The 21,980-nt window shown below is 43.2% G+C and overlaps 2 protein-coding genes across 8 annotated transcripts in view; one reads left to right on the forward strand and one right to left on the reverse strand.

Moving 5' to 3' along the window:
- Window positions 1-21,980, reverse strand: part of LRBA (LPS responsive beige-like anchor protein) — a 1,301,884-nt gene that overhangs the window by 478,425 nt on the left and 801,479 nt on the right. For all 7 annotated transcript variants that reach the window (XM_033940548.1, XM_033940584.1, XM_033940558.1 and 4 more), the window contains exons 39-40: window positions 8,442-8,588; window positions 5,220-5,356 (exon numbers count right to left, since the gene is read on the reverse strand). In XM_033940548.1, the coding sequence (XP_033796439.1) occupies window positions 5,220-5,356; window positions 8,442-8,588 (284 nt within the window). The remainder of the gene's footprint in view (window positions 1-5,219; window positions 5,357-8,441; window positions 8,589-21,980) is intronic.
- MAB21L2 (mab-21 like 2) lies at window positions 289-2,413 on the forward strand. The gene has a single exon (XM_033940606.1). The coding sequence runs from the start codon at window positions 885-887 to the stop codon at window positions 1,962-1,964; it is 1,080 nt and encodes a 359-aa protein (XP_033796497.1). The 5' UTR covers window positions 289-884; the 3' UTR covers window positions 1,965-2,413.

Below are 21,980 nucleotides of genomic sequence, written 5' to 3' on the forward strand. Positions count from 1 at the left end.
CAATGAGTGTGCTCGTGTTTGTATATATCTGTGCCAGTGCAGACAGTGCATGTGTTTGCCCCTCTCTCTTGCCTTATTTTCCTCCCCACAAAAGAGGGGGAAAAAAATGAGGCCGTAGTGCTCCTCTACTTCTGACGTTTGATTGGCTGCGTCCCTGACAGCTCAGAAGGCGATTGTTGGATGCTGGCTCCGCCTCCTTCGCAAGGGCCATGGAACCATTCATAAACTAAACAACTCTTGCAAAGCTCCAGACTCATGCAAGCAGGGACGAGCGAGCCTGGGTGCGGCTCTTGCCAGCCACAAGCCATGCAAAAGAGGGTTGTGGAGAGCAATTAGGCTGAGATGCAATCTCCAGTATTCTCGCCTAATCCATGCTAAGAGAAAACATCCCATAAGAACAACAAAAATGAAAAGAAACAGAAATGAGGCATAAGAGACAAACATCAGCAACTTACACCTAAAGAGGGTAATGCAGACAAGGACTGAAGGAAGCCACCCGTCTAAAAGGAGGGGGCGGGGGGGAGCCAGACCTGAAGGAGACAGCAGTGAATTTATTTCAAATCTAACGGTGCAATGGACTGAGAGCACTTTTGCCATTCTCCAGTTCTTGAACATTTCCAAAGTCTAGTCCTGATTGAGGCCTGCTGAGCAGCCTAGAGCCTTTTCTTGCTTAAGCGCGAAGAACTAGTGGACCTTTTTTTTTTCTTCTTCTTCTTCATGTTTCGGCTGGTTTCCAGGTGCCTAACGGATCCCCCTCGACCTTCCCCGTTGTTGTGAAGCAACTTTTTTTTTTTTTTTTCCTCTTCATTTCTCGTTGGCGGTAAGCATTGGATCCCTCAGCCTACTGCGAGAGCCCGGTGTACAGCCCGGATCTGTGCCCCAACATGATCGCCGCCCAGGCCAAGCTGGTCTACCAGCTCAACAAATACTACACGGAGCGCTGCCAGAGCCGCAAAGCGGCCATCGCCAAGACCATCCGCGAGGTGTGCAAGGTGGTGTCGGACGTGCTGAAGGAGGTGGAGGTGCAGGAGCCGCGCTTCATCAGCTCCCTCAGCGAGATCGACGCGCGCTACGAGGGCCTGGAGGTGGTGTCGCCCACCGAGTTCGAGGTGGTGCTCTACCTCAACCAGATGGGCGTCTTCAACTTCGTGGACGACGGCTCGCTGCCCGGCTGCGCCGTGCTCAAGCTGAGCGACGGCCGCAAGCGCAGCATGTCGCTCTGGGTGGAGTTCATCACGGCGTCGGGCTACCTGTCGGCGCGCAAGATCCGCTCGCGCTTCCAGACGCTGGTGGCGCAGGCGGTGGACAAGTGCAGCTACCGCGACGTGGTCAAGATGATCGCCGACACGAGCGAGGTGCGGCTGCGCGTCCGCGAGCGCTACGTGGTGCAGATCACGCCCGCCTTCAAGTGCACGGGCATCTGGCCTCGCAGCGCGGCGCAGTGGCCTATGCCGCACATCCCGTGGCCCGGGCCCAACCGCGTGGCCGAGGTGAAGGCGGAGGGATTCAACCTGCTCTCCAAGGAGTGCTACTCGCTGATGGGCAAGCAGAGCTCGGCCGAGAGCGACGCCTGGGTGCTGCAGTTCGGCGAGGCCGAGAACCGGCTGCTCATGGGCGGCTGCCGCGGCAAGTGCCTGTCGGTGCTGAAGACGCTGCGCGACCGCCACCTGGAGCTGCCCGGGCAGCCGCTCAACAACTACCACATGAAGACGCTGCTGCTGTACGAGTGCGAGAAGCACCCGCGCGAGACCGACTGGGACGAGGCGTGCCTGGGCGACCGGCTCAACGGCATCCTGCTGCAGCTCATCTCCTGCCTGCAGTGCCGGCGCTGCCCGCACTACTTCCTGCCCAACCTCGACCTCTTCCAAGGCAAGCCGCACTCGGCCCTGGAGAGCGCGGCCAAACAGACCTGGCGGCTGGCGAGGGAGATCCTCACCAACCCCAAAAGCTTGGACAAACTATAGGCCGCTGCCGCCGCCGGCTTCGTTCTCCGGTGCTAAAAAAGAATAAGAAAAGGGACTTTTCTGTAAAAATCACAAAGAAACGTCACACTCAAAAGACCATTTGAATACTTATGAACATTTTAAATGATCACTTCCTTGCACAGAAGGAGAGCTAATCCTCTTTCTTCCAAAACAATGTGAATAAAGTCACAAAGAAGCAATCGGACTTTACAAGAAAAGAAAATCGAAGGTACATTTTCAAGTAAATGTAGTAATTTTCTGTTTCCCTTTCTTGCTTGAATGTTGTCACCAAGTGAAAAAAAAAAAAATTATTTAACTATATGTACAAATTCTCTTTTAAAAGTTTACTGATGTTAAAATGTATTTCAGTGCCAATCTCAGATTATGTGCCCCAAAACAGACTTGTTGAAAACAGTAATAATAAAAAAAAAGAGTTTACATTGACTTTACCGCTGACTACTTTGTGAATTGATTTCAGTTCAAGCAAGCGCTTTTCTTATGACTGAAAGAAAAGCCAGTATGATTGCAAAAATTCACAGGCTAAAGACCTGATTCTGAAATAACATCTGGTGGTTTCCTCTCTATCAATATCATGTTTATTTTATCTGCATTTTAGTTTTAAGTGAGAATTATAACTGAAACGGATTAGTATACAATGTTCTCTCATGTGATGGTTTTAAATTGCTTTTAATTCTAAAATGTTCCAAAATTGTGTTTTACTTAAGGTTCATACAGATTAAAACAAACCCATTGTGGTAGGTAGACAACTAGGCAAACAATTTCCAATTCAATTTTATATTTTCTAAAATAAAACATTGTAGTTTAACTTTGAAATTGAAAGCAAAACATCATTAACATTACACAGATTTTTTTCCCCCCAACTATTGGAATATTTTTTGAATTTTTGAGGTCCTAGACATTATCTTTACTTTTCACAGTTCTTTGATTGTATAAGTGGAATCCATTAAACTATATACAGCGGCCACCGAAAAGTTCTCAGCCCAACCGAGAACAAAATGATGTGGAGCCACGAAACTTACACTTATCGTTTCATTTTATATTTAGAATAGTATATAGTTGATTCAATTTCTGCAATACTAATCGACTGGAAAATATTTGGGCCAATTATAGGCCAAAGCAAAACGAAACTTTCAAAATCTTTTATTTTGGAACTACTTCCGGGACCAATCTTGAACTAAGAAACCCTGAATCCCCTCTCAATGGAACTAGTATAAATAGTTTTGCTTTGCAGTTAAAAAAAAAGCAAAGTATGTTACACATGGTACAGTGTTATTTTAGCATATATATTATTCAAACTGTTTACATATTGAATGCATTTATAAATGTAATGCATACATATTCACAGCCTCAAAGTGCTACTGGCATGACCAAAAATAACTAAGCTTTATAACCCTAGAAAACTCTATTCCACATCACTAGAAGACTTTTTCAAGTCCTCTGCAACTCTACCAACAGAGAAGGGTTCCCCCCCCTGATGTATTTAACCTGTTCCACCTGACAAAAAGGGCTTATTCTTGCTTATCCTGGCTACTGTTTCCTTGTAAAAACAATTTTGAAGTGTGAATATAAACTCTGATCTTATCAGAACAGATCTTATCTCCAGAGCAAGTTTTGCTTTAAGAATGTGTCAAAGATGTTTTGTTTCCTAGTGATTTAGAATAACATGGAACTAGAATTTATCAGTCAGATGAAAATGTATTAATTCGACGTTAGCCAGGATAAAATAGGAATGATTAACAGTTTTCTACAGTACTGCCAAATGATAATTCTAAAATGTTTATTCTTCAAAACAAAAAAACCCCAAAACAACCAAGCCCCTTTATCATTGAGGTGATAGACACTGCACAGACAAATACAAAACTAGGAATTTTGATTTCTTTGAGCAGTACTTTCAAGTCTTGACCTCCTCTACTTAGTATTATCCATTCAAACGTTTTGCTTGATAAGTTCTTCAACTCACCTTATTTTAGAACACAACAGAAAGCAATATCCTAATTCAAAGTGTTGGGAAAGTGGCCAACTTGCACATTGTCAACAAGCACAAAACAGAACCAAAGACAAAGACCAATTGAAGCTCAACACGTTGTGCATTTTTCTACTACTCTCCTGTATTAAAAGACCATAGTGAGGCTAACACAACAAAAACAAAAATTTGACTTACAATATATCCAACACATTATCCTTTTTTAAAGTTATTATTTTTCACCTTTTTTCTTTTACCAAAATGCATAGTCTTCAAAAGTCATCTGACTACAATTACATACGATTTCTAACTACTGGTGTTCCCACGTACTTTGTAAAAGACAAGTTGCAGTGGCCAAATGAACTTATGACTATTCATAATAAAATATTTTATTATTGCTAGGAAACAGTGCAATGATGTAACTGATAGAACAAGCTTGAGATATTTCAACCTACTGTGTGCCTGCGTCAGCTGGGAGAGAGAACCAATGGCTTCAGTGATAATAAAACAAAATGAAACGGAGAAGGTAGATACGTTCTATAGGCCACCATTATTTCTATTTGTTCTCAGGAAGAGGGAGACGACTGTCTCCAAAGCTATATGTTACTACTACTCTCTGTGTTCCTAGAGACACTATAGAGGTGTATTAAAGTACCAAAAATAATGAATTACAGGAAAATACACATCAATTATATATAAATGCCTGTGAGTAAAGTCAATACAATTTAAGAACAGTTGCTTTTCTAGTAAATTTTTAAAAGACGAAAAATAAAAACTTTCCTCAATTATTTACCTCCCAAACAGGCATTTTACAAATGAAACCATTTAAAAGGGGCAGGGGAGGAAAGGTGAGCATTCTGTGAATTGCAAAGCTAAGTTAATTAAATATGATCTCTAAAGCCATTTAAAATGTACTTGGAAACATATTCCAGGAGTGCAATATACTTTTGTGTGTGGGGAGGGGGAGGATATTACACTACAAATTATATGCATAAACATACAACTAATTGAATTCATTATTTTTAATGAGTGAGTGTATATTTTCAGAGGATTTCCCATCCAGCTAACAGTGAAACTAAAGTAAATTGTTCTTACACTTAAAAGTACTTTCACTCTAATGTTAAGTCACTTTGCCAGTCAATCAGTAATACAAAGCTTAAAAAAAAAAAAAAATAATAATAATAATGGAAACAAATTCTGCAGAAGCAAAGCACTGTATCCTGCAAAAGATCAGAGGACTAAGTAAGCAGAAGGGGTAATATTTTTCTTACCTTGGGATCGATTTTCTTAAAGCTGGGGTCTTCTTCATCAACCTCAAAGTACAGTTCGGAGGAGGTAATGGAGAGCGTACCCTTCACAACTACAGAGGGGGCCACAAGCTGGGCCACAGTGCACAGGCTAACTGGTCCTGCCAAACAGAGAATCAACACTGAAATCACGCACCTTACCATTTCCAGCTATTTTATCTTTAATTTATCTCCTTTCTTAGGGAGTCTTTTACTAAACATTAATGCATGCTATCTGCCACAGGATCCATTTTGTTCCTATGGGCCCTGCTGCAGATAAAGCAAATTTAATCTTTAGTACAACACTCCCTTAGAGGTTATTTCTTACGTAAAATGCAGCTTCACAAGGCTTAACCAAAACCTATAACTATTGTTATTTCCAGAAATTACAGCCAATGTCTGCATGGCTAAGCTGCACAAAAGCTCCAGCCTACTATCATGCAGATAACATGCAAAGGTTTCAATTAACGTGGATCTTTGTGCAGGGACATCTTCTGGTTTCATTCACAAACAGGGTAGCGAGAGTATCAAAAAGCAACAGTGTAATTGCCAAATCTTTTCAAACTTAAAAATGTCTGTCTAAAACCCCAAGATACACGTTGGTACAGAACTGAACCCTGCAATTGTATTTAAACTGATGATTTTAGGAATTTTCTAAACAATGCAAAACAAAGTTCTTTGCCCACGGAGACTGTGCATCTGAATTTCACACTCTGCTGGTAGTCTAAGCCCAGTGACTCAGAATAGATGGGGGGGGGGGGTGATTTCTAAACTTCAGTTATATATTTTTACTGAAATAATCACACCAGACTAGCACTCGACAGAATGAACAGGAATTAGATTCTGACATAAAAACTACTCTGAAAATACACATGGAAACAACCAGCGGCAGGGGGGGGAGGCCATGGTCCCACAATCGTGATTAAAACAATGATACGATTACAGTGAAAAGAGGACCTCAGAAGTATACACAACGTGTACTCTTTAGGTTTGACAGCGTATAAATGATCTTACAAACATCCTACTAAGAACAGAAGACTGAGCTGTAAATTCTAAAATAATATAGTGTCTGAATGAGCTGCACACGTCCAGGTAATCAATACATGAAAAGGTGCCAAAAAATCAACTAAATTGTCATTTCCATCAATTGTTAAGGGGGGGGGGGTGGTTTTTAATCTAGCATCAATCTTAATGTGTGCCACAGAACAATAGGAGAGAGGCTCTGCAGAGATCAAAATAGGCTTTGCTCCCTATTCCCAATGTAGAAATACATTGTGTGTGCAGATGGGCAGCAGATAGCTGTAGAACTGCCTTGATTTCCCAAAGCTCATCCCCACAAATGGATGAAATAAGCAGCTATGTGTTCTTTTGCTGTCTCCCTTTGCCCTCTGTACATTAGCATGTAATCCAGAAGAGAAATAACATTTTTTCAATCAGGCTCAGACATTCAATTACAGGGTGAGCAGACAGCTGCAGGAGCTGGGGGCAGCCCAGGTCCTTGAGAAGACCCCCTGACAATTTCCACCTCATTTCTAACCCACATCACTTTATTAGCGAGGATTACTTCTTAATCCTATTGCCTTTTTCAAGATTATATAATTAAACTCCCCTTTCACCTCTATTACAGTATATGAAAGTGTTACCGGAGGCCCTGAACAAAAAGACAAAGAAATAAGAAAAAAAGAGAGGTTTCTTACTTAATGTTATACTGTAGGACTGAGAAACTAGGGGGGGGGGAGTGAAAAAGGCAAATTTTAAATGTGTTTTCTCTTTTGGATGTTAATAAAATCTCTATAGATACAGCTATCCAGAGATAACCAGAGCATGCATTGATAGTCCCAGCATTCAGAATACTGTAGGAAATAAGAGCTTTAAAATTGGAATAAAATGGCATAACACAAGAGCACTTACTGCCCTAGATACTGCATAATGTCGGTTTAATCACATCTCCATAAAAATGTGCTTGTGTTAGGACCTATAGGAACACCGAGGCCAACGAGGCAGCAGAGGTTCAAGATAGGGGTGATCCACTGACTAGGCCTCATTTAGACACCACTCCTCAGTCAGTAGCTTTCCAGGCAGCCAACCAGATGACGACTTAAGGTCCCCTCTGTACAAGGAGGATCCAACCTAGACAACAGGATGTGATCTTACAGATGCAAAATCAGAAAGTAATGAAGTTCTCAACATATTGTGTTATCTAGCTGGATCCTTTTTTATTTGGTAGTGTTCTTCTGGTGTGGCTATCTCTCTGGTTTATAGGTCCTTGGTGCAAAGGACAGGGGCAGAAGAACATGTTTTTGGTTGAGGGGGAGGGGGCATCCACATAAACTGCCTCTAGCCGCTGATGCTGTTTGGGCAATATATTGATGGGGTTAAGGTCCCTGTGGAATATCCCATTACACTGCCTATAGCAAAGGATATGTGTTAGGGGCCCAGGGACCTTCATTTTGTTTATTAAATTGCCCACTTATTTATTTACTTATTTTAAAAAGTTATAGCCCATTCTTGAGGTGAGGGGGGTATTTCAATAATTTTTTTCAGGGTCACAAAGAGCTGCAGTAGGAATCCGGCCAAGTTTCGTGACCCGACAAATGTGCACAGGGCAGTTGCGCTCCATACTGCGGATACTATTTTGTCTTTTTTGAGGGGGTTGAGGGGAAACCCCCTCCCCCACTACACTTAAAATATTCACTTGGTATCTAGTGTTAAGGTAAACCTTATCCTAACACTAGTGCAAATGACGGCACACCAATGCCCTGCGTGCATTTGTCGGTGCATGCATTTGACGGGGCGCGATTGTCCTGCGTGCATTTGGTGGTGTACCGTCCAGTTTCCAGCCCACTGTACTAACAACCATAAGCCACCTGCAGGTAAAAGGAGAGATTCCAATATCAGCTGAAACTAGATAATTTTCAAGCCAATACTGCTTGCCTCACACAAAACCCCCCGGACTGAAAAACAAAATTAGGGGACAGGCAAAAATGAAGAAAGCAGATATCAAAATCATTAGATGCAGGCATCTAACAGGAAACATTTGAGGCAGAATATAATCTTTGTTTTAACTTAAAACTGTATGAAAGAACCCAATCCATCACCCTCTGGTGAAAACATCACCAAGCAGCGCAAGTACCAAAGCATAGCTTAAGAAGTTGGAGGGGTGGGAAGAGAGCTCAGATCAAATAAGACAGCCAAGCTGAAATTTACCAGTTAAGTTCTCTAAATCCTTCTCTTCGACGGATGACAAAGTCTCGTCATCTCCTTCTGCTAATATCTCGATTTCTGAGTTCTGGTTTCCCAAGACCTGACTCTTGATGGACTGTTTTCCTTTAAGAAGAATGTCTTCATCTGGAGCTGAAATGAGGAAGGAGAATCATTATTATCAGCATCTAGACTAGAGGCAGGTTTACAGAGAAAACCTTTGAAATGAAAGATTAAAGAATGGGAAAGCAGTCTGAGAAAGAAGCATGCGGGAAGGTAAGGCTTCCTTAAACAGGGATCTCACACTGGTGTGGGCAGCAGTACCCTCTAAAACAGGGGTAGGGAACTCCGGTCCTCGAGAGCCATATTCCAGTCGGGTTTTCAGGATTTCCCCAATGAATATGCATGAGATCTATTTGCATGCACTGCTTTCAATGCATATTCATTGCGGAAATCCTGAAAACCCGACTGGAATACGGCTCTCGAGGACCGGAGTTCCCTACCCCTGCTCTAAAAAGTAAATGTGCAGTGACATAGCTATTATGACATCTCTGTTATCACCAGACTTTCTCCTTTCTGCATTAAATTGGAGAAAATATTGGGATACACTAGAATAGGAAATGATCTCCCTTATGTACTGAGGCATATTTGACAATTATTGCAATGAAAATATTTGCACACCAGACAGGCTTTGATTTCAGATTTTATTTCATAAAGAACATTTTAAAGAAATATAGAATATGAGGACAGACAGGAACCATTCTTTGGACCTAGAGAACGCTCGATTTGCTTTTCCTTAGAAAATGTAGCAGACAATTAATTCATGCCCCCCTTCCAACTGAAGTGGGTCAAAAATATATACAATTAATCTCAGTAAACTGCACAGAGGGTGGATTTGCCCTCCCTTTGGGTTATATCTCTGTCTTGTGGGTACTAGCAAGTGAAGAACTGCATAGGGAGGGTCCAGCCTAATTTAGCAGACCTCAAAAATAAATAAACTTTCCAGCACAAGAGAAGGGGGGGGGGGGAAATATCGATGCAGTGAGATAGATATTTAACAGAGTCCCCAGATAAAACTACAAAGCATGGCCCACGGCCCTTTTAATCTTATATGCAACGTGACAAAGCCCCTCAGTTCTATAATAATCTCGTCTCAGCAATGCAATAATGTAAATTTGCTGAGGAAAGCAAATTCTAAACAATTAAGAGCATCATTTAACTATAGCAGGGTTTAGCTTTTCTATTTTTCCTAACTCAACAAAATCGAGTAAATTAGACTCTAGTGGGGGACCCTTAAGACAGAAGCAGAAATTCCATTCTCATTCTGCTCCGAAGTCTCTCCCCCCCCCCCCCCCCCAGGCGCATCCCTGCAGCTCACAACCTCGGAGAACCGGGGTACTTGTAGTATGCAAGAAACAAACGCTATATACCGCGGTCCGAGAGAAAAAAAAAAGTTACGGCAAAGGGGAAAATAAGCTCTGTAATCTTGGCTATTTAGAAAAAAAAAAATGCATTTTTTAGTCTTGTTAAAAAAAACATGGAAGATTTCGCTCGACTTGTCTGCAAGACTGACAGCACAAACCACAAATGCCACTTTAAAGCTCTGGACTTTTGCCGGCACATTTGAGCGTATAACCCCCCGACTCTGGCCTATGCTATTAAAGCTTTTTGGTCAAGGAGAAGCGTGCGCTGCCGAACGCGAGGTTTTCCGGTGGTTCGGCAGCTTAAGAGCGGATTTGCACCAGCTCCGTCTGCTCTCGAGGGGATGAGAAGTCTCCGGGCCGACGTTCTCTCCCTGCGCCCTCCCCCGGGCTTTCCCTCTGCAGCGCAGGAACCTAGTGGTAAGTAGCAAGCCACCAGTTTCACAAAGGGCTCATATGAAATCGCCTCTCGTATCAATCTGGGCCCTCAGCGTTTCCTTTTTTTTTTGCATTTCACCACTGCCGAACGGTTTGCATGTAAATAAAGGGTTAACAAAGGAATGTAAAGTAATGCATTTTATTGGGTCTACTTAATAGATTTTTGTTTCACTGAAAAGGTTTCTTAAGACGGCAATGTTTTGCAGGATTCTCCTGTTGGGCACGAGCTTATTTTATATAATGCATTTCCCAAAAATCGTTTGTAGTGTGAACCAAACACACTTCACTAATAAACTACATTCGAAAGCTATAGCTTTTGTTTCTATTTTTCACTGTTCAGCTTCTTTTCTCAAAATGACATTATTTCAGGGCTCAGAATCATTTTTAAAGGCTTCATCAAAAAGATTTAAAAAAAAAAAAAAAAAAAAAAAAGTGAGGCCACCTCCCTCCCTCCCTCCTACCCCACCCCTCAGTTTCCTCCAACTCCTCTGGGCTTCCAGTTCAATTGGAACAAGTTGCAGCTGGGGTTATGGCTCCATAATCCTTTGTTCACAGCTATCAAGGGGTTAGTCCTGTCCCCCACCAGCTCGAGCAGTGATGGAGCTCTGGCTGCTAAGCAGAGCCAGTGGCTGTTCTCGGTTCCAACATCCTCAGTTGAAGAGGTCAAAATGGACCTGAACTTGGATGATTAGACAGTCCAAGAAGTGACAGATTTTGTGTGATTTAGGCGAGAAGGCCACAGCTTAAATGAAAACCTTCTTTGGTGCTTTAATTTGCCTTTTTATTCTCCCAAGTAAAATACAAGCTATAGTGACATTATACATAGAGAAAATGGCCCTATTGCTGTGGTCAGTGTGTGTGTGGCTGGTGTGGCGAACACCTGAGCAAGACGATTAAAGGTGGTTGTGGGCCAGACTCGGCTTGGCAAGCATATGCCAAACACATTACGATCCACTGCACTTCAGCAAAGCGCTCATTACTTTCTCTGATTGCTGCCATACGTGACTTGAGGTTCGGCAAGATTATTTTAGAAAATCTTTAATCTGCAAACATTTACAGAGTAAGACAGTCCCTGGTGGCAACACGGAAAGACTCCTACTGTTTCACTAAACAGAGAGTACTCGTATTGGCAAACATGGCTTATAAGGAGGGAAAGCAGGACATGGGGGTCAGCTTGGCTGGTTTAGTAAGGAGCCTCTCTAAAGCAGCACTTAGTAAAACTGACACTATGTCCCACGGTGAGGAGTTTGGGGCTAGTAGAAGCCTACAATTTGGATAGTTGATTTTTAGTTTTTATAACCGAAGTCACTAAAATATAGAATCATTCCCGATTAACATACATTCGTCACCACGGTGGTTTCAGCGAGGAATGAAAACATACATGACAAACCACTCAATTAAATTTAAAAGGAAAACGGCTCCAACTTTGTAGAGAAAGACTTAGATTAGGCATTGCCATTCTCCGTGGTCAGGTCCCCTCTAATGACATCTTATTAATGTAAAATCAGAGTGCTGGTAGCAACAACGGTCCCGCAGAAAACTGAACCCATTTAAGGATTATGCAAAAAAAAAAAAAAAAAATACTGCGTCTTCCTTAAACCTTGAGACAAAGCTGGAGAAGGAACCTAGGTGATCTGGAAAGCTCCTGCACAATATCATCTTTGTGTATTTCTTATTGTGTCCCAGTACATAATTATCACTACCTGAAATGCAAAAATAGTCAAACAAATAATCAAAAAAAGACAAACAGTAAGAGAGATGCAGGGGGTTAAAAAACACCCTCTCTGCTCCAGCTCATCCATCCACCCTGCCCTCTGGAAGTTCATAGATTCTGGTATTGCCCAGTCAGAGTTGAGAAAGCTCTTGTCACAGAAAATATGCAGCTTACTGATATTTAGAACGGGTTTCCTGTAATTAAGTCCCCCTGGAGCATTTTAAGTTAGCAGCAGTAAAATTACTCTTAATACACACCACATGCTTACGGTCCTCAGTGGTCTACCAGTAGTTTGGTGTACAACACTTTTTCAATTCTAGCACAGCAATCCTAAACAAACTGTTTGTAAGTGGCCATGCAAACATTGGTAGTTTTAGAAATCATTTTTAAATCGCCATTTCTGAGCAGCAGATCACTTTCACTTTCGGGGTCCCCCCCCTCCCCTTTGTTAATACTGAGCAACAATATAATCTCATTTACCTGTTGATCTTTCAAAGCCATTGTTTAAAGACCAAGCTGGGCAGGCTCTACTTTTAAGCCCCAATCAGTCTCTGTCAACCAAACTGACTTGTTAAATATGATATTTTCTCTCTTATTCTACGAGAAGATTTAAAAATAGTCCCGGCAGTCTTGTTATTGAGACAATTTTCATATGTCTGCTTAGTTGCTGCACCCTCAGTTTACTTACAGACTTTACACCAGCTCTCACAGAAAAAGCAGGGAGCAATATTCTAGGAAAAACTGCCTTCTACATATTAGATTAAAAAAATAAATTAGAACTATGGGTTCTTTTTACTAAACTGTGGTAAGTACTAGCTCATGCTTACTCCGGCATGCCCACCCCACATGCTAACAAATTTTTGGGAGTGCCTAGAGCGGAGCATGGGGGTGTGTTTTAATCAGCGCATTTACATTACCACACGCTACCTCTTCGCACAGGACCACTACATAAGCCCTTATTGCCTACAAAATAGGTGGCGGTAAGTGCTCATATGGTAATTGTTTTGAATGGCCCCCACACTAATGGATGACATTAGTGTATGCCCATTAATATAAGAAAATAGAAAATCAACCATTTTACTGCTGCAATAAAAATGCCTTAGGGCATGGGGGAAAAAAACCCCATCTAAGGGCGCACTAAGGCAAATAGGTGATGGAGACAAGGACTGTCTGAATGCAAGAGAACATGGGACAGGCACATGGGATCTCTTAGGGAGAGGAGGAGATAGTGGATGCTGCAGATGGGCCACTTGGCCTTTATCTGCCATCCTGTTTCTATGAGCCATGAGGAAAACATCAGTACAAAGGGCATCATTTTCTAAATATTTTGCACCCTGAAAAGGCCTTTGATAAAGTTGCGCAGCAGTATAGACACTTAGGCCCCGATTCTATAAAGTCTACCTAAGGTTAGGCGCCAATATCAAAGCCTAATTTAAGATACTACTACTAATCACTTATATAGCGCTGAAAGGCATACACAGCGCTGTACATTTTGACATTTATAGATGGTCCCTGCTCGGAAGAGCTTACAATCTAACTTGGACAGACATGACATATAAGGTTGGGGATGCAGAACCCAAGGTAAGAGGAATTAGGAGTCGAAAGAACTCGCAAAGAGGTGGGTCTTTTTAACTAGGCCTTGAACACTGCTAGAGACTGAGTGAGTCCGCTGTAGGGATTCAGGTAGCTTGTTCCAAGCATACGGTGCAGCAAGGTTGAAGAGACGGAGTCTGGAGTTGGCAGTTGAAAAGAAGAGCACAGATAGGAGGGACCATAAGAATAGCCTTACTGGATCAGACCAATGGTCTATCTAGCCCAGGATCCCATCTTCACAGAGGCCAATCCAGGTCATAAGTACCTGGCAAAACCCCAAATAGTAGCAGCATTTTATGCCACTGTTCCAGGGCAAGCAGTTGCTTCTCCCATGTCTGTCTCAATGGCAGTTTAAGGACTTTTCCTCCAGGAACTTGTCGAAACCTTTTTTTAAAACCAGCTACATTAACCACTCTTACCACATCCTCTTGCAATTTGAGCAATAGGCATAATCAGTGCCAATATTGGCACTCAACACTTCATAATGAGCTTTAATTAGACTAATAGAAAGTTAGACGCTTACCTCTAAAAACTGAATTCTGTATATAAAGTAGGTGCCTGGCCCAAAGCACCTACAAAGTGGGTATGGTTAGGAGGGCAGATCATGGGCGTGTTTTTGAGCTAAGCACCTCTTTGTGAATCAGGTGCCATTAGGCTCCAATATTGGTGCTGAGGATCGAGTCGGTTCAGCGAACGGCCACCAGGATGGTCTTGGGGCTCAAGGATCTCCCGTATGAAGAAAGACTAAAGAAATTGTGACTGTACTCACTCGAGGAAAGAAGAGAACGGAGAGATATGATTGAAACATATAAGTACATCACGGGACGCATCGAGTCAGAAGATGATATCTTCTGGCTCATGGGACCCTCGACCACCAGAGGGCATCTGCTGAAAATCAGGGGAGGGAAGTTTCATGGCGACTCCAGGAAGTACTCCAGGTGATAAAGGCCAGCAGCGGGACGGATTTTAAGAGAAAATGGGATACTCACGTGGGATCTTTAAGGGAGTAAATTCAGGGGAGGGGATACTTGGAATGGGCAGACTTGGTGGGCTATAGCCCTTTTCTGCTGCTTTTTTCTATGTTTCTAACTTTAGGCATAGAAAACCCTGACCTAAATGTTAGCATGCTTAGGCAGCGCTAAGTGTGATTCTAATGAGAGCCTAACCATAGTTAGACTTTATAGAATTAGGGCCTTAAGGTACACACAGTAAAACATAATACATCGTTTCTATGGACTTTACATAGTGTGGGAGGACTGAAAGCAATACATGGGTACATGCACAAATTTGTACTACATTTACAGCAAGTTTAAATCTGTGTGTATGAATCTCGAGTTCTATTTGGATAGATGCCAATGTTGCCTTTATAAAATAAGCACTTTAAAAAAAAAAACACCTTTTCACATAGGTACTCTCATAAAATAATCCTCATTAAAATTAAAAGTACATGTGTGCCTTTTTACCCATATGACAGGTAATTTTTTAAGCATTTTCACAGGTAAAACAGCATTTTGCACACTTATCGGACCTTTTCTAAAAGTGCCCTGAATACATGTACTTTTTAAGTTCAAATACCCTGTATGTAAGTGCCACCACACAGGGTGCATAAATTCGAGGCAAGGTTTGTAGTTATAAAATACTGTTATGTATGCATTTGTACAACATAAACTAGAAAAGTGGTGTATGCCAAAAGCAGGTGTATTTGTCTGTATAAACCATTTAAAATTAGTGCAGCTTGTGCACATACCTGCCACAGAAGTTAGGAAACCTGTTCTAAAATTAGTTATGTGGAAGACTGCCGTTATCATAAAGTCCTTTTGCATGGGAACAGTCTCCTGGAAGAGATGGTGGAAACAGAGACTGTGTCTGTATTCAAGAAAGACTGGGATAGGCACGTGGATCTCTTAGAGAGAGGAAGAGATAATGGTTTCTGTGGATGGGCCATTTGGGCTTTATCTGCCATCATGTTTCTATGGGTAAATTTGTTTGCGCCCAGGTAAATGGCATCTGAAAATTGCTCTGCCAAGTTACCTGAAAGGAAGTACTAATATATAAAAGTAAAGCACCAATAAGATTTCAACTGTCTTCATCTTCCCTTTACACAGAGAAACAAATTAATTCTTTCTCCCTTTGAAATCTTGGCAATTGAAGCTACCTGCTCATAGGTTTCAGACTTGTGTAAATTCAACATATTTTTGTGTTTCTCCCTTTGGAATTCCCCAGAATAAAACAGCATCAATTGTCATTTCCACCTCATCCCCTTCTCACCTGGGGTACAGAATAGTTTGTTTCACTATTTCATTTTTGCTAATCATTTGGAAGTCAGCTAGTTGCACAGATGATGTGTCTCAGACATACTGCTGACAGTTATAAATGAAGTAGCCAGCATTTCTTGTTGTGAAGTTTCTATACCTGTCTGATGACTTTCAAAGTTGTTGTTTGTTTGTTTTTTAAACAGACCCTGATCCAGATTCCAGAAGACAGGATTTATGGAAACTTCAAGATCCTACAATGCTGTTTTGATTAGATTAAAATGCATTCACCAGCATGTTTCAATAATTGTATATCTATTTATCTATCTATCTATATAATAATAAAACCTTACCGGCGCATGCGCTGTTAAAACAGCGTGATCACTGCCATTGTGGTGTGTGATCCGTGGCCATGTTCCATTTTAGAACCGGGCGGCAGGGAACATTCTGGCCACTCCCTCCTCCCACCCTCACTCACCAACCGGAAGCGCAGGCAAGCTCTCTCCCTGCCTGCGTCCTCGGCAGGGAACACACCTCCCGCCCTCGCTCACCGCTGCCGCCGCTGATCCTCCTCTTCAGAGCAGCCTGCGATCGTGGCCGGCTTTAAAGAACCTCGCAGGCCGCTCTCCAACCTCAGTAGCACATTCCCTCTGATGCACGGGATCGCGTCAGAGGGAAAGTGCTACCGAGTTGGAGAGCGGCCTGTGAGGTTCACTAAAGCCGGCCACCACGATCGCAGGCTGCTCTGAAGAGGAGGATCAGCGGCGGCAGCAGTGAGCGAGGGCTGGAGGTGTGTTCCCTGCCGAGGACGCAGGCAGGGAGAGAGCTTGCCTGCGCTCCACACAGTGGTACCTTGGTTTACGAGCATAATTCGTTCCAGAAGCATGCTCGTAAACCAAAATACTCGTATATCAAAGCGAGTTTCCCCATAGGAAATAATGGAAACTCGCTTTGATACGTTCCCCCCCTACCCCCCCCGAGGCCAGCGATGCTGCTCTATCCTCCCCCCCATGAGAACCGCCATTGCTCCCCCCGAAGACCCCCCCGCGATCCAACACACTCCCCCCCCCCCCCCGGCGATCTCAAGTCCCCCAGACCCACCCGAACCCACTTCTTACTTTCATCTCGGCCTCGGCATGTCCTGTGCGTTGGTGCCGGTGCCTGAAGATCGTCGTCTTCTTCTTTGCTGGGCCTTGAGCATCTGCGTATATGTATATATATATATATATATATATATATATATATATATATATATATATATATATATATATATATATATATATATATATATATATATATATATATATATATATATAGTGGAACCTTGGTTTACGAGCATAATTCGTTCCAGAAGCATGCTCGTAAACCAAACTGCTCATATATCAAAGCAAGTTTCCCCATAGGAAGTAAGGGAAACTGCTTTAATTGGTTCCACCTCCTCCCCCCCCCCACGAGGCTACCGGCGCTGCTCCATTCTCCCCCCCTCCTTGAGGAATCCAACGCTGTTCCAAACTCCTCCCCGCGATCCAGCTTCCCCCCCCCCTGCGAACCGGCATCCCCCCCACTCGCGTTGCCCCCCTCCACTGCGATCCTACTTCCCCCCTCTCGAGCAGTCAATGACACCCTTTACCCGACTTGGCACCAGTACCGGTGCCCGAAGATCCTCCCTCTTCTGGCGCAGCTGGGCGGTGCGTTGGAGATCCTCCTTCTTCTGGTCTGGGCTGGGCTGGACCGGCTTTGAGCATTTGCGCATGCTCAAAGCCAATCCAGCCCAGACCAGAAGAAGGAGGATCTCTGACGCAATGCCCAGCACAGGCCGCGCCAGAAGAGGGAGGATCTTCGGGCACCGGCACTGGTGCCAAGTCGGGTAAAGGGTGTCATTGACTGCTTGGGAGGGGGGGGGAAGTAGGATCGCGGTGGAGGGGGGGCGCTCGTACAGCGAGGCAAGCTCGGTTTACGAGGTACCCAGTTTGCGAATGTTTTGCTCGTCTTGCAAAACACTCGCAAACTAGTGCACTCGTAAACCGAGGTACCACTGTATTTATATTTTTATGTTACATTATCACTTGTGTCTTACCCACCATGATCTTGGCAACTCTAGGATTATTTACATTCTTTGCAAAACTGAAGGGCCTTAAAGTATCCCTTTGGGTTAAAAAAATTATGAAGCCCTTGGGTGGTCAATGCTTTTGACTTTCATCTCACATCTGTTTAATTTACTGGTTAAAATCATGTTTTACACATCCTGTAACTGTAGAGAAAAAATGGAATCTGAGGTTCAAGGAGTTTTTGTTAACAGTTAATATAACTTGACATTAGATGTACCACTGTACAATGCTATTTGCTGATTTTCTGATATCATGAGCTCCAAAACAATCATTCACTGAGCTCTCTTGTCATAGCACTAAAGTGTAAATAAAAATTGTTTATCTAGTGTACTGAGCAAATAAGCATTTACAATCACAGTGTAAAAACATTTGCAAAAATATATCATTTTTAGGTGTCCATCCATTTGTTTGTGACTGTTGATCTGCAGAACTCCTGAATCTGCCTTGTGGAGGTGCTGTGGAGGGGGAAGCAAACCGTCGCAGCAGCAGATGAAGGGGATGGTTGTATAGACGTAGCTGGGTACCCTAGGAGAGTAGGGCACTGTTACAAGGAAATTAAAGACTAGAGGTGAGGTGGCTCACCACTGCCACCATATTGCACAGCAAAGTAGCTCTTTGTGGAACCAAAATGGGCCATATGAGATGACACACAACTGAAAATCTAAGAATACTATTATATAATACTACAGAGCAAACAGAGCCTAAATTTGGAGAAAAAGCCTCAGTTACAAAGAGATCAGTCCCAGTCAAGCCATGGACCTGCACACATTCTTTTGTCGGCTGACAAAACTCCACAATATCAAAATCTTCTTTTTCATTCTGAACATTCAAAATATTTGAAAAAATTTTGAAAAAAAATGGAAAATATTGCTGCACATGGAAAAAGTGTTGCTCTTATTAATCATAAAGGTCCAATATCATAAATTACATAAGAACAGCCATACTGGGTCAGACCAATGGTCCATCAAGCCCAGTAGCCCGTTCTCACGGTGGCCAATCCAGGTCACTAGTACCTGGAAAAAACCCAGAGTAGCAACAGTCCATGCTACAGATCCAGGGCAAGCAGTGGTTTTCCCCATGTGTTTCTCAATAACAGATTATAGACTTTTCCTCCAGGAAATTGTCCAAACCTTTCTTAAAACCAGCTACACCATGCGCTCTTACCACAACCTCTGGCAATGCATTCCAGAGCTTAACTATTCCATGAAGTGTCCTTAAGAAAAATACAGTTCCACCAATATAGCACAAATTCAAAGCACTTATCTTCCAAACACTGCATTCCCGACAGGAATCCTGTTTCAAGACCTCCAGTTGCTGCATTGGGTGAAAAATGCATGGAGAGCTGGAGAAAGGTTGCAACAGTCTTCCCCCGACGCAGCGATTGGAGGTCATGAAACAGGATTCCTGTTGGGAATAGGAGTATGCAATGCAGTGTTTGGAAATTAAGTGCTTTGAATTTACGAAGGGAATTCAATAATTTATCTACCTCAGTAGGAAAGAAAAAAAAGTTTTCAATAATTTTTTTGTTTTATTTTTCAATATAGTCCACTGATGGCTCCATAAACTTCATCCACTTTTCCTGCAATGACTTTTAATCACTTTGAAAATAATTCTTCTGTTTGATCTTCAGACCAGGAGATCACAGCTTCCTTACTTGAAAATTGCTGACCACGGAGAGATTTCTTCAAAACTCAGAACAGGGAGCCAGGTCAGGACTGTAGGGTGGATGGTTCAGCTGCTGAAACCCATATTCTTGGATGGCAGCCCGTGATTGTTGTGATATGTACACCAGCGCATTGTCATAAAGAAGCAGCATCCCTGCTGCGAGCCTTCCTTGTCTTTTCTCCTTGATTGACTACCGCAAAGCGAACATTGTGTTGGTGCAACACTCCCCGGTTATGGTCATCTTGTGTGGCATGAAGGCCAGAAGCAAAAGTCCACCATCGCAGAAGACAGATGCCATGATTTTGCCTGCTGATTTTTCTGCCTTTAACATTTTTGGGGTGGGGGATGACTTGTGCTTCCACTGCATTGACTGCATTTTAGACTCAGGATCTCTGTGATAGACCAAATTTCATCACCAGTCACCAAACGATGAAAAAAATTCACTTGGTCTTCACAGAGTAGTGCTGCCTGATTCAGGAAAAAATATTTCGATTTGATTCAGCCTACTGAATCGATTTTCCTGCCCAATTGGGTGTTTTTCCCAAACATCCTGGTGGGTTTATTTTATAGCCTTTTCACCCACTTTGCCCTCTCCTACCCACACTGATGCTGTGGTGTAAACAAAATAAACAAACAAAAAAGACTTTTCCTCTCTGTTAAATCCTAGCTCACGTTCACGGTCTAATACCAGCTCTGGCAGGATACAAATTTAAAATCTGAAACATTGTAATCACAAAACAGAAAATAAAATTATTTTTTCTACCTTTTGTTGTCTGGTCATTTTTCAAATCATGTTGGTCCCAAGCTCTACAACAAACGTCTTCTGATAACCTGCTTGCCTTGGTCTCTTGCCCATTTGTCGTTTTCTTCTTTCTCTGTAGTAACCATCCATCTTACATTTCTGTCCTCCCCTTCCATTTCCCTTCCTTCCCCTGGAGGTCTGGCATCTTTCCTTTTTTTCGTCTCTATTCCCGTAGCTGCAGCGATGGACCCCACCATCCCCAGATCCACCATCTCTCCTTTTCTCACCTACCTTTCATCCAGCATCTCTCCCTCCTTTCCCACCAGCTCTTTCTTTCTAACTACCCTCCTATCCAGTATCTCTATCCCCCCACACCATCCCTTGTGTCCAACTTCTCTCCATTTCTGTTCCTTCCCTCCCTAAATCCCATTGTCCACCATCTATCTCCCCTCTCCATGATCTCCCCCAAGTTCATCTCCCCTCCACCATTCATCTTTCCCCATCCAACAAGTTCACCTCTCCCATCCATCTTCTCCCCATCTCTCCCTCTCCAGTCCACCAATTCCCCCAAGTCCATCTCCCGTCCATGATCTCCCTCAAGTCGATCTCCCCTCTCCCCCCATCTACCTTTATTTTGATGTTACAACATGTTGCCGGTGGCAGTAGTTATTTAGCAATCCACTCCTGCCACCACTCCTTGCGCCTTCTCTCCACTGCGGCCCACCCTTAGTGAAAACATCCTGTTTTCGCTTGGGCGGCCGAATAGAGAGAAGATGCCTGGAGCAGCGGCAGGGTAGTGAATTGTATTCACTACTAGAGAATGACACGGTGAAAAAATTGGTCCCCGTCACCGCCCCGTCCCCGTCTCACCATCCTCTGCACCGCCCCGTCACCGCCATTCCCTTCACCGCCCCGTCACCGCCACTGCCACCCCATTCACCGCCCCGTCACCGCCACTGCAACCCCATTCACCGCCCCGTCACCGTCACCGCTGCATACATAAAAGCCTCAAACGGGTACGATTTTATATACTTTTCTTTATTTACGTATAAAGGAAACATTCTTTAAAACTTTAAAACTTTAAAACTTAGTTAAATATTAGTTAATAACTATACAAAAACAAAACACGCAGAGAAAAAATTAATTAATATAAATTCTCAAAACTGACACATTTTGATCACTAAATTTAAAATAGTTATTTTTCATACAGTTTTTCAATCACTAATCTTCCACCACCCCTGGGGCTAGCAATGCAAAAACAAACACGACATGTACTTTAAATGCTTACAATGTTAGCCTACATGGTAAGTAGACGCGGCCGCTGTACCTAATCGCGGCAAAGATCTCCCTGCCGTGATTAGCATAGTGACCGCGGCTACGGCTGCAAGTCTCCCCTCCCCCCAGCGATCACGGCAGGAGGGCACCCAACCCCTCCTGTAGACCCCCCCCAACGGCCCTCCCGACAATCGCAGCAGAAGGGTACCCAACCCCTCCTGCCGGTCCTCCCAATGGCCTCCCCTAAGATCGCCGGCAGGAGGGTACCCAACCCCTCCTGCTGGACCCCCCCCAACGAACCCTCCCACCCCGGAACCCCCTTAGTCTTACTTTCCAA

Source organism: Geotrypetes seraphini, chromosome 1 (genome assembly GCF_902459505.1).
Source record: "Geotrypetes seraphini chromosome 1, aGeoSer1.1, whole genome shotgun sequence".
Classification (NCBI taxonomy): Eukaryota; Metazoa; Chordata; class Amphibia; order Gymnophiona; family Dermophiidae; genus Geotrypetes; species Geotrypetes seraphini.

Excerpts from the sequence above, each read along its gene's own strand:
- MAB21L2 (XM_033940606.1), top strand. The coding sequence starts at position 885 with ATGATCGCCGCCCAGGCCAAGCTGGTCTACCAGCTCAACAAATACTAC.